Below are 12,899 nucleotides of genomic sequence, written 5' to 3' on the forward strand. Positions count from 1 at the left end.
CCAATAAAAATCTTAAAAACAAAACAAAACAAAACAAAAAAACAACCACATTAGATGCGAAACGGTGGCCTTTCTGTCTTCCCATGGGACACATCCTCTTTACGGCCATATCCCTCCAGTCTTAACCTAATAGAAATCACCTTTACTTGTGGTAGCTTAACCAAGTCTCTATTGCTTTAACCAAAAGAGTCTGATTCATACTGATTTCATTTTCTTGTCCCTTAGCAAAGTGAATACTTCCACACACAGTCAGGAAAAGTAGTAAGATAAACATTGGTGATACCTACAATCTATGAAAATTGCATAAGCCTGATGTTCAAACACCTTTCTGGAAACAGAAAATGTCCCATTTCCTTTAAGATATTTCTAAAACCTCTTTAAGAGCTTTTTGAGAAGTCTTTACAACAACTACTTATATATAATAGAACTGAAAGAATACATCAGTTTGGTTTTTAAAATTGTTACATCTTTGGCTCAAGGGCTGACAAAAACCTTATCATCAATAAAAAAATCACTTTTTAAAGAAAAAAATCAAACCAAGACTGTCTGAACTCTTTATAGAAGGCTCACTGTACTGGCCAGTAGTTCTGCTGCATGGAAAAACTCTCTATTTAAGAAAAATAAAATAAAATAAAATAAGCCAAAGATGTATTTAGAATTAAGTTATAAGTATATGTAAGTAATTCCAAAGACCTATGGATGTCTTCCACAGTAATTCCTTCATTCTCTGTAGTGATATCCAATACTACAAAACTCTCTTCGATGTCCACCTTCTGGGGAGGGGGGCTATATACTTGTTCACAGGGAGGAATATGTGGGAATCAATAATCTGGTGGTATCCCAATGTGTTTTGAATACTCAAGTCCAATTGCCAGGGTCAGCCCAGTTCTGGGCTTTGGTATATGTGCTCCAAATGCATGAATATGAGTCAGATAGAAAGCACAACATATGACAGATGAGAAGAGAAAGAGAAATAATGGGAAAGAAAAGAAAACAAGGGGAAAAAAAATCAAAAGAATCAAAATCCAAAAGGGAGGGATTTTCAGCATATGTTATTGAATAAATGAGAATAAGAATGTACATTCTCTAGATGGATGAACAAAGATCTTGAAATAGATTTGACTTTGAACATTATGTCATAAAATATAATGACTGTGGTGGGCTTAGTTTAGAGAAGGAAAGGAAAACTACAGAAAATTTCATATGATATGAGTTATTTCAGGATATTCCAGAGGACTTTTCTAACAGCAGCTGAGTGGTAAAACAGTTGTGGTGATATCCATAAATCCACCTGCACCCCAGAGCACACTAAGGACTGTGACTGCTTGTGAATTATGAGTATTTGTAAATACATCCAAAAAATGAAGGATGTTTTCCACAGTATTGCCATCACTCTCTATGAATTCCACTTGTGGCTGGCCCATTAGCAGAGACCCATTAACAAAATCAGAAGCATGGAGGAATGAAGATCTCTGAGCATCCCCTTCATCACCAAGGGTAAACAGGGAGGGGACAGGCTCACTCACTCTTCAAAACGATGAACCCTCCCACCAGTTTCCCTGTAGCCCCAGTGGGTGGGAAAGGAAAGGCGAGTGGCTATTAATCCTAGGAATTCTCCCCCTCTCCTGCACTTTCATTCCCCCTGTTTCCTTGGGGCGGTGGGGATGGGGTAGGGGGTAGCCTTCAGTCCATTGGCCAGTGGAGCAATGGAGAGGAATTGTATCAGTAACTGCTTTTACTTAGGCGGTAGATTCACAAACCTTTTCGCATTTGTAGCATTGGATTTGAGTTGCAGCAGCTTGCTTTCCAAAGACAGTTTTCTTTCTAGCAGTGTTCTCTTTTCCTAGGAGAAAATAAGACACAATTCTTGCTTATTTCTCTCTCTCTCTCTCTCTCTCTCTCTCTCTCTCTCTCTCTCATGTGTATGTGTGAGGTGACACATTCTTGCAAACTGTTCACAAAAGAGGCTTCTTGTAATACCAGAAATATGTCTTGAGCTAAAGAGGTGATTTCATATGGACCTGTGACAACCCACCCCAGTAAAGCCTGCTCAGACATTCTCCTGTATGGTTTTCGAATAGCTCAGTGTCAGCTCAAGACTAGCTGTCTTTCCTGTCCTCACCTGCCTGGAGAGCTTTCACTCCTCCTCCAACCCCTTGCTGAAATGGAGCCTGTCCAGTAACACTTCCGCCTCTCTCCATCCCACTCCAGATGCAAACCGCCTGCTCAGTTCTCGCTAGGCACTGGCTCCCCCACCATGACACACACTTCTCCGTTAGGCTGCGTTGTTGGTATCCAAGCCACCATTGCCCTTTTCTTGATTCCTACCTACTCACGTGGCAGCTGTCAGAAAGTAGAAAAATACAGAGGATGCCCAAAAAATGTATACATATTTTGAGAAGGAAAAAAACTGTATTAAAATTGTAATACAATGAATGACGCTAGCATTTATTTGATTAACACCATCTTTTGAGTGAACGTCATACTACACATAGCTACCGTAATTCACTTCAACTTCGAAAAGTAAGACATAGATAACATCTCTTTAAATGTGTACCTTTTTTTGGCACCCCCGGTAGTAAATGGATTTTTAGTGAAGGGTCAAGGCCACAATTGATGAAGTCTTCCTAATTAAGATGTAAGAGAAATTATGACATTAAGAAAGAACATGTAAAGAAATGCCTTAATGTCATGATTAAGTCAAACTCTTTCCATCCAAAAGGAAAAGAGACAAGTCCATGAAAACCCAAGGTGGGACGATTGTGTCCCTTTTTTATATTTGAAGGTCAGAGATTTTTTTTGTTTCTTTTTACACTGCCATTTAAAATCATTCCGGCTGCAGCATTTATATGGCAGGGCCGTATAATACAAGGCAGTGCTGGGCAGCAAAAACCTCGGAGCAACTTGGGACGTGGACTGACCTGGTTTTGAAACTCTGTGGCTGCCAAAGCTTTAACCTCTCTGGGCCTTATGAGTGCTAATAAAAATTAACCAAAACTTGGAAATCAAAATAATATACAGCATGTGGTATAAATGTCATAATGGGTTGCTATTTAATAATCTGACTCAGGGATTATTTTTCTCTTGGAGAATTTCCCTGTGTTTGACTCTTATTATTTAATAGTTGATTACAGGTCTGACTCTGAAGTTTTATTTTAATTTATAGATTTCTGCCTGGCAGAAAAGATAACCTCAACTGTTATGGATGAAATGCCTTAAAGAATGTCACGAGCTAAGCATCTAACCTAGTAATCCTATCCAATATATTTCTTTTGTTTCAACATGCATATAAATAGCAGTTTCTCAAAATATTTTATTTTAACCAGTTTTACCATCTTACTGGTTCCCTCATTAATTGATGAGTTGAATAAAACATCTGACATGTTTCTATATTTTATTCTTATATATGTATGAGTCATGTTTCTGTCTTTTTGAACATCTCTAAAATAGGGATAATACTCCCTATATTGAAAGTTGGGATGATTGAAGATAATATAGGTGAAAGGCCTACGTGCTTCTCAGGCACATAGTAGGACCTCAGTATATAATAATTTGAAGGTACCAAGCACTTCATATCTTATATGCTGTTATTTTTACAATTTATACTAACATTTTCAAATTTTTCCTGTAGCATTTTTGTCCCATATAGAAATTGATCTGGTGTAGCCCTAGTTCAAATTATTTCTGAGAGAATCACAGATATGCCTTGTAAGCTTACATTAATTATATCATCAAAGAAACACATCACTGATAATATATTTTGAATTTGTAGGGAGGAAAATGGTGCTTTACAAACATTCTTCTTCATGGACTTACTCTTGAATGGATCTTCATAACGAGCGTTTAAGGAGGCTACTGGGCATGTCACTGTTCTGCCTTGGCCCTATCGTCTAGCTTGGGGTCTTAATGCTTCCTCTTTGACAACACAGAAAATCCCACTATACCAGCCAGCACCTCTCAGGGGCAGTGCCTTCGGGGAAAGGAAAAGGAGTTCACAGCGCCACCCAGTGGGCAACCCGCTCTTCCCAAACCACGCCTCTGGGCGCTGAAGTATTCCCCCGCCCTACTGATCAGAATGGAGCAGATACCGATTTAAATCACTGCTAAATGTTAAAATCTAAACGGCATAGGAACCAAGGACGTCATTTTTATCCAGCATCAGAGAAGAGAGGGGCATAATGAAAAGGACAGTAAACAGGTTACGGGAGCACGGTGGAAGAGTTCCTTGTTCGCACTGTCCTCATTTATAAGATGATGAGGAAGAACTAGGTGGTCTCAGAGGCGCCTCTGAGCTCTAACATTCTAATAGAGCTAAATCAATGCCACTAGAAAACAAATATGATGTAACAGAATTGCACTGCTAGCAAAAGGAACATATGCCATATTAAAATGCTCTTACTGGGCGTTTTTGCTGGCTTATCACTGTGTTTATAGAATTCATTTTCACTGCATTCTTGATTAAAGTGGGGCAGATGGTGAAGGTTTTAAGTAATGCGTTCATTACCAGACCTCATACCACTAATGGCTATTTACTGGCGCAGTGGCTTGTTCAAGTGAGTAGAAAATGAATCCTTCTCCAGGGGGCACCCACTACCACGGGCGGTATTTTATCAACCTTGGCTGTGGCTATTCATTTTTAATTTGCATTTCCTTGTTGAACTCAAGCCTTTTTCCTACTCATACAAAAGCCTCAGTGCTCCCTCCCTTCATCCTAATAACCACTCCCCAGGTGAGAAAGCCTTCATCACAGTCTATATTTTCTGTCTCTCCGTAAACCAAGGTGATGTTGCCCAGCTTTATTTCTTAGAGTTGTATTTATTTGCTTGTTTTTTTTACCACATGTGAAGTATCTTTAAACGAAATATGTTAAAAAATAAAACAATTCCTGCACAATTGCCTTTCCACTCCATTCCCACCTACCTCTGCCTCCCAAACATTCCAAGGGGCTCCACCCTAGGAAGTTATTAAACTAGAGCATTCTGGGAGGTTACTGCAATGCCTGGCTGAACCATGGGCATCTTGTCCACTCGCTCTGTCACACAGTCCTAGAGATAGCCCACTGTTATGGGCCAATATCAAGACTAATGCTAGGTCATCGCTTCTCAAAAATGTCTGCCAATACCTGAGCCACTTAACCTTTTACTGGGGTATATCCCCTCCCTTCAGTAGGGATGTCAGCATCCCTAAGGACCCCTAGGAGAATGAATGGAGATCTGGAAAGTTCCTTGAATCCCACACAACCCAGATATACTACACTGTAATTTCCACAGACTATATCTGTCCAGTTCATTCACAAATAGATATCTAGCCTCTGGCTCTGCCTGGTAACTGGGAAGTGCCCAAACATTTGTTGAATAAATAGTCAAGTGAATATACCGCAGAATTCTCAGGTGAACTCACATCTGGTACTGATTTCCTGGAGTTTCTAGGAAATAGAAATTATATTCCACTATTCTTTGTTAATTGTCAGGGACTGACAGCTGGCCACTAAACCTGACCCAGTGTTGCTGGGTTTGAGGTGATCACAAGTCTAAATTTAAATGTCAAACTAGTTAATCACATTGTTCGGTTAAACAACTGTATTTGCATTCCAGAATTGTCTTTCTTTCCAAAATGCCAGCATTCTCTGTGCTATCATAGTTTGTTAAACTATTTACTACGTGATAAATATTCTAATACTACAAAGTATTCATCCAAATGTTACAATTTGTCCAAAACATCACAATTACAAACTCGCACTTGGACAAACCAGCTGCTTGAGAACATTCTAGCACAGTGATTTTGGCTAAAGTATAATAATCAGTATACAGATGTAGCTGTATATTATTATTATTAGGTTCAGTTAAGTTTAGGCTTATTTAATTTTCATGATTTCCTCATAGGACCTTCATTAAGATTACAAATTCAGCCAAATACATAGTGTTATAAATTAAATTCTTGGGACATATTCAAAATTTAATCAAAGTTCCTTTGGCAAATGTGACTATTGAAATGTGATGCTTTTGAAGTGACATTTCGAAATGGCATCAACTCAGGCAGACTCATTAATATAAGGCTGAGAAAAGAGGCAAATCAAGGAATTAATTTAATAAATATAAAAATTTATTAGAAAATATTCACTAGAAGTCAAAGTGCATATTCTTATCTACCCCCAATCTAGTTTCCAAGATGACAATTTTCTATTAGTTTGTTTTGCTACTAAAAAAACAGTATATTAAAAAATAAAAACTAAAACAGTATATCTTGGTTTGTCTGAATTCTAAATTGCAAGACATGCATAACTAAATTTCTGTGCTCACTTTTTGTATCTATTTGGAGTGCCAGCTACTTAAAAGAAAAGTGCAAGAAAATTTTAGTATTTTTTGTACTGTTATTACTTTCCCTGAATTCTCCCTTTTGAAAGTTCCAATTTCCACAGAATGTCTTTTCTAATTGTGAACTGTGTCTGTCCTTGTGCAGCTAGCTATGGGTTTTTACAAACCTAAAGTGGATGTGAGTGACCAAAGCGGACCCTTGGCTGACTCGAATACATAAAAATGCTATGATTGCAGGGATCCTCTCTATTGTTACTAGGAAAAGGTGGACTGTGTGATCACTTCTGTTGTTTCCTTTCACAGCCTTGTCTGGTTCCCCTTTCTAAGTCATACATTTACTAGAAGGAGAAAGTGACAGTGACGACTGCAGTATTTGTAGAGAGGTAAATCTTTAACATTACAGAAGCAATTAACATCATTGGGTACTTCCTAAAGTCTTAGGAGTTGCACAGAGTACTTCTAATGAATGCTATTTTATTTATTTTTGTGTTATTTTTTTCATTCTGGGAAGAAATCCCTTTAATTCTCCAGGCGCTTACCTTTTCCATTCTCTGCACAAGGTTCTCCAAAGCTGTGATTTGATTATGTTTTTCTTCCAGCTTTTCAGCAACTTGATTCAGATTTTCAACTTGTTGTTTCAATTTCTGTTCTTTTTCAAGTTTGTTAACCTTTGGTCAGAAAAAACAGTTGTCAGACTATTGATTTATTAAATCTATATGGATATTATCTCCTTTTCCGAAAAACCAAAAATGTTTAATAATTCACACGTGTTTAGGCTTCCTTTTTTGAATTCAGTGTTTCCTTCCAAATAAACCAGACAGACTACAACACCACCAAAACAATGAAGAATTAATAATACATACATATTATACCCAGAATGTTTACATTTGTTACCATAAAGCATGCTACCTGAGCTGGTATCAGAAAGAGAGGCACTCATTTAAGAAAAGCAAAATTTTAAAATTTTCTCCACCAAAAGTATCTAGAACAAACATAAAATCTTATCTGTGCAAGTAAAAAAGTTTTATTTTTAATCAGAAGGTGTCATAAAAGCAGAGTAATGATCCCACTGTGTCAGGGCATGGAGCCATCGCGGGAGAGAAGTCTTCATCGGGCTGCCCAACGGGCAGTGTTGCAACTGACTTCTAACCGACACACCCACACACAATTCGTGTGTGTTTAATAGAACTTGAGATCGTATGGTTAAAAAACAAAGTGTCTGGCTTCCCTTGAAAACACCAGGTGGGATTCCTGCCAGGCAACTCCTGCCTGGGGCTGAGTCCCCTTGGCAGGAACGTGGGCATGCAGTCCCTGCAGGCCCACCACTCACACAGAACAGTAGGGTCCACACACGCGGCACTGCACTCAGGTTCTTTGTCCGCCTTCTGCATGCCCGTGAGTTTGCTGCCATCACCACCACAGCCTGGGGCTTGGAGGCGCGTCACCTACGCAGAGGAGTTCCTACTGTGCTCCCTGCTGTGTTTTTCCAGGGCCTGAGCTGGCAGAGATCCAAGCATTGCTCCCCAGCGTGAACTAGGGTTTGAGGTTTGGCAAACACACACATATACACACTCACATATTGATTTTTCCTTTTCCAGTCTTAGAATATATTCTTCAGATAAAGTTTTATTGGTCCTAGACTATATACTTCAGATTTAAAAAGAAACAAAAAACATAGATGTGTGTGTCTATGCTATAGACACACACATACACATATTTATGTTTCTTATATTTTTAATTTATAAATTTGTGTATATATGAAATATATAATATTTATATATTTTAAAGTATATATGTACACGGACACACATGTTTTTGTTTGTTTAATCTGAAGAATGCATTCTAGGACCAAAACCATTTTGAAACCATTTATCTAGTCCAACTCTTTCATCGTAGAGACCAGGAAATCAAAACCCAAAGAGGTTGAATGACTCAACCTGGGTCGGCCAGTGAGTCAAAAGCAGCATCATGAGCTACGTCCCTGGCACTGTCTCCAGGGACAGCCCTGATTGCTAGGCAGGGAGGCCCTTGCTGGGCTCTGGGCAAGAGTGGCAAGACAGCAGCTGGGCAAGATCTGGGTACCCTGCTAACCCGGGGTTGCGGTTGGTCAGCACAGAACATGGGCACCCTGCCTTCCCAGGGCTTGCCGAGTCACGTGGCCATTGCTTGTTTCACCTCTAACCCCTCCAAAAAGAGGATTATGAATGACTGCGGGTCTCCAATAGACAAGCTGCTAGCTGAGTACCTGGAGCAAGTGTCTGCTGTCCTCATGCTTCTTTCTGACTTCTTCAGACTCTGTTTGATAGATTTCAAATATTCTCTGGGCCATGTTTCTCAGGGCCGCTGCCCCTGCTTCTCTGGAGGCTTCCAGCTAGAAAAAAAAAAAAAAAGGTCACTGTGCATGCTTTGACATTTACAATATAAAGTTTAAGGCAGAACAGTACGACAGGCAATTAAAAACACAGAGGCTGTAGTTATGCCATTTGTTCCTTGTAGACAAGGGAGAGGAGAAAAGATGCTGCTATGTGGAAAGAGGAAAATGTACAAGGAGAAGCTCCTATGTAGCGGGGCTGTCGAGCAGGCGGATTTGCCCTGGCCAGGCCAAACCACAGCTCCCCGCGCCTCGGTGCCCTGAGTTTATAGACTGTGCCCTTCAAAGAACGCCACAGTGTCCTATCAGTGTATATACTTATTTGCAAGCATTTTATCATCGGTGTCTGCGATGGTACTAAAAGATATGTTTTCCGGAAATATAATAGCACTGAGACATGATTGGAGTTGTAAGGGCAATAACGCTGAAGTGGCAGGAATCCTTCAGGGATTTCACCTAAAGAAATAATCAAGCAGGCTGTAAAGGTTTAACCTACCAAGATATTCCATTGTAGGACTGTATATATAATGAATTTTAAAAAAAAAGGAAACTCTAAAGCATCCAACAACAGATTAATGAAACAAAATGGTAAGGAATTTGACTGGGAACGCTCTAATTAATATTTAATAAATATGTAGACTAAAAAATTACTGTAGTAAGAACACTTGACATGAGACCTACCCTCTTTACAAGTTTTCAAGTGTACGCTACAGAATTAACTACACGCACAATGCCATACAGCAGATCTCCACAACTTGTTTATTTTGCACAACTGAAACTTTTTACCTGGTGAACTTCTGTAAGATCTTTTTAATAATACAAGTAGGTCCCAAAATAGAACAGTGATATTCAATTGATGAAACGTCGCAATGTTCCTTTACATATGCGAGCATCCGTGTGGGTCTGTGGTTGCGTGTGGCGGTTAGTTGCCTGCTTTCAGGGATCCACACATCTATCCGATGGGCTCAAAGGCTCAACATACAAAATTAGAAGCTCCTCCTATGGCCATACCTTGACTTTCAATACTTCATTCTCTTTGTTCATTTCTAAGAGCTGAAGGTCTTTTCCTTTCACCCTTTCCATGAGCAGATCCAGGCTGCAACGAGAGGAGTCCATTTCAGAGTCAGAGCCGTTTTGAATGTTTCCACAGCGCTGAAACAAACAAACATCCAAGTCTCAGAAACTGTCTTTTCCTTTCTTCTGCAAACTGACAACAATAATGATCACTCTGTATTACACATATCAAGGAAGGTTCAGGTAAGCACAAATAAAAGAGATCTTTGGGATCTCAAATATCAATGGGGAATTCAAAACGAAGCAGCTGGCCTCTATATATGCTCAAATTTGAACAGAATCTTATATTTTAAAGACGTACAAGTACATCTTTTATGTCCTTTACTTTCCCTACAGTTTAAAATATACCAATAAATCCTTCTTAGGGAAGAAATAGTATCCACAAGATCCGTTTTTGTTTTGTTTTGTTTTAAAATTTAAGTTAGAGACAAAAATGCATTTTGGTCACATTGCATTTACAAACTAATATAATCAGACCTAATAGTTACAGTACATAATATTTAATGTTCAAAAACGCTTTGTTGTAATCACCCTTTTAAATTTCTAATCAGAGGTGTCAGAATTGAACGTTACTGCCAGTGTAACTCTGTGTAAACTCTAGCTCATTGCAAATACACTTAGAGCATAAATACAATCTCACCTGGAATCAAGGAAATGTGGAAGTAGAAAGGAAATTTGAAACCATCTAACTCAGCCACACTAATTTTCCAGATATGAGAACTGAGGGACCGAGCCCAAGTGTACATTGCAAGTGGACTGGGAGAGCTCAGGATACAGTCTCTTAGTTGTTCATCCTGTGCTCTTTCTTCCAAATTATTTCAAGACAGGCCAAGGGATGACTATACAATTATACATACCCTACAACTATAACAGCTTTTATTTATTAAGCATCTATTATGTGCTAGGTAATCTTCTTGATGTTTTATACACACTTCTTTGTCAAGACACTAGTAGGCACTACGTCCATTATACAAACGAGGAAACTGAAGGTGAGAAAGTTTGACTAACAAGCGCAAGGTTATACTAAAACAACTGCCAGAACCAGGATTAGAATCCAAGTGTGTTTAACAACAAAGCCCATGTCCTTACCTGTATAATAAACATGCTACATTTACAGAAATAACTAAAAAGAAATTAGTGCATAGAAATAATACAGTCATCATAATTCTGTCAAGGTTTTGTTCTTTTCTATTCCCGACCCTAGTGCATCCTTCTCAGTGTTCATATACAGAGCAGGCATTATTTTCTTTTTTATTTGTTAAAGAATATTTGATGGAAAGGCTCTTGTAGAAGGTGGGTTACCAGCAATGGTAGATAGCTACAAAGGTCATAGGTCAGTGCCCCTCAAACTTTAACATGCAGAGGAATCATTTGATGATAGATGTGGTTAAAATACACATTCTGATTCAGGAGTTCCAGGGTGGAGCTCTAGCTGCATATGTAACAAGCTCCCTGACATTGTTGATGCTGCTGGGACTGCAGGCCACCCTTTGAGAATAGCAGTATAACAGTGTAATGCTCAGCCTCTCTGACTCCATCGTGTTCAAGCCTGCTTTGTTCCCATGGCCTTCAGGTTAATGGCTTCTTGCATCTGTACATGTTAATCATTAGAGGAATTCTGCTTGCAGCTTGAGTTTTACAAAAACAGCCCCTTCCCAGAAAGTGCCTCTCCTGAGGAGATGAGGGAAGTAAGTATGTACAAAAAATCATGATTGTTTATCAAAGATTTGCTGGCACCTTGTGACCTGACTCACATCAACTAGAGTCAACGGACTAAGAACAAAGAAGCTTCACAATCTTCCTCAGACATCTGCTGGTGCCCTGATGTCTGTGGTTGTCAATCACCTCTTGCCCCTCCCAGTTCCCCTTCCCTTGCCATAAAAGAAGCTTGAACTCTATACTTTCTAAAGATGGATTTGAAGTACCATTAGGTCACCTATCTTCTCGATCAGTGTCTTCTCAATCAATAAACCTTCCCTTACTCCAAATTCTGATGTTTTGAGTTTTGGCTTCTCGGAAGCATTGGGCTTACAGACTTTGGTTCTACAACAGCAGAGCCTAAGATTATTATGGCTAAGTCCCTACAGTGACATTGCCTAGATACTGAAGGGGGAGGAGCTGATATTCTGATGCTCCGTTTGTCTGCTAACCTTCTGTGGTTTGAGATGGCTGAGTAGACACACTAGCACACAATTCATCTCCATTCCTAAGAAGCTACTCCTATCAAGGTCCCCAAACCTCCCCATTGTTCTAACCAATGGTCAATGTTCAGTCCTCAGTTTACTTGACCCATGGACACCCTCTGACACAGTGGTCCCTCCTCCCTTTCTACAACCCTTTTGCTTTTGTCTTCAGTGGCTCCATTCGCTCCTCTCTTTCCTCCTAACCCATGGGCCTCTCTTCTCAGTCTCCTGTGATAATGCCTCCTCTTCTTCCCAACATCTAAATGTTGGAAATCTCAGGACTCGGTGCTTAGATTTTCTCTCATTTCTATCCACACTCACATGCTTGGTGCTTCCTCCAGTTTAAGAAGTTTAAGTATCCACCTTACTCCCCAAATGTCTATCCTGTCGCCTGGACCTTCTAGCCCAGATTTCTATTCCCAATTATGGGATCAGATATCCAGCTGCCCAGTAGAAAACTCCACTTGGAGTTCTAATAGGCAACTCAATATAACCAAAATTGAATTTTTAATCTTTCCCATCATTCACAAACATTAACCTTTTTTTCCAGCTTCAGAACACTTAGGGAAATAATTGGAGATAGTTGTGTTGGTTTGGGGGGCTGAGGATGATTCAAGGAGACTATGTTTACGCGTCATACCTAGGGCTGGTGTTCTCTGTGGCTGTACTCAAGGATCACACTGACATTGACAAGGTGCACTTGGCTTAGATAAGGTTTAATGTGACAATCCAGACAAGGTTAAGTGCAGCGTGCTTAACTTTAAGAAAATAAGGCCGGTTGCAGGGGCAGGGGTGTCTTTAAGCTTATTGGCTGTCTGATCACTTGGCCTAATGGCTTCAGCTGTGTTTCCACTGGTGTGGCCCAGGTGAGCCTAAAAGCTTGTACCTTTGTCTGTCATTGGGAAATGTTGCTGCCATGTATCTTGGCTGGGCCGACATCTTCCCATATACTTTAGA

The 12,899-nt window shown here is 39.6% G+C and overlaps 1 protein-coding gene across 6 annotated transcripts in view; it reads right to left on the bottom strand.

Annotated features, from left to right (window-relative positions):
• Nucleotides 1–12,899, bottom strand: part of CCDC68 (coiled-coil domain containing 68) — a 51,744-nt gene that overhangs the window by 23,287 nt on the left and 15,558 nt on the right. For all 6 annotated transcript variants that reach the window (XM_019640601.1, XM_019640598.1, XM_019640600.1 and 3 more), the window contains 4 exons: nucleotides 9,697–9,837; nucleotides 8,560–8,685; nucleotides 6,854–6,982; nucleotides 1,761–1,843 (listed from right to left, as the gene is read on the bottom strand). In XM_019640601.1, the coding sequence (XP_019496146.1) occupies nucleotides 1,761–1,843; nucleotides 6,854–6,982; nucleotides 8,560–8,685; nucleotides 9,697–9,837 (479 nt within the window). The remainder of the gene's footprint in view (nucleotides 1–1,760; nucleotides 1,844–6,853; nucleotides 6,983–8,559; nucleotides 8,686–9,696; nucleotides 9,838–12,899) is intronic.

The sequence above is a fragment of the Hipposideros armiger genome, unplaced genomic scaffold (assembly GCF_001890085.2).
Source record: "Hipposideros armiger isolate ML-2016 unplaced genomic scaffold, ASM189008v1 scaffold_52, whole genome shotgun sequence".
Lineage (NCBI taxonomy): Eukaryota > Metazoa > Chordata > Mammalia > Chiroptera > Hipposideridae > Hipposideros > Hipposideros armiger.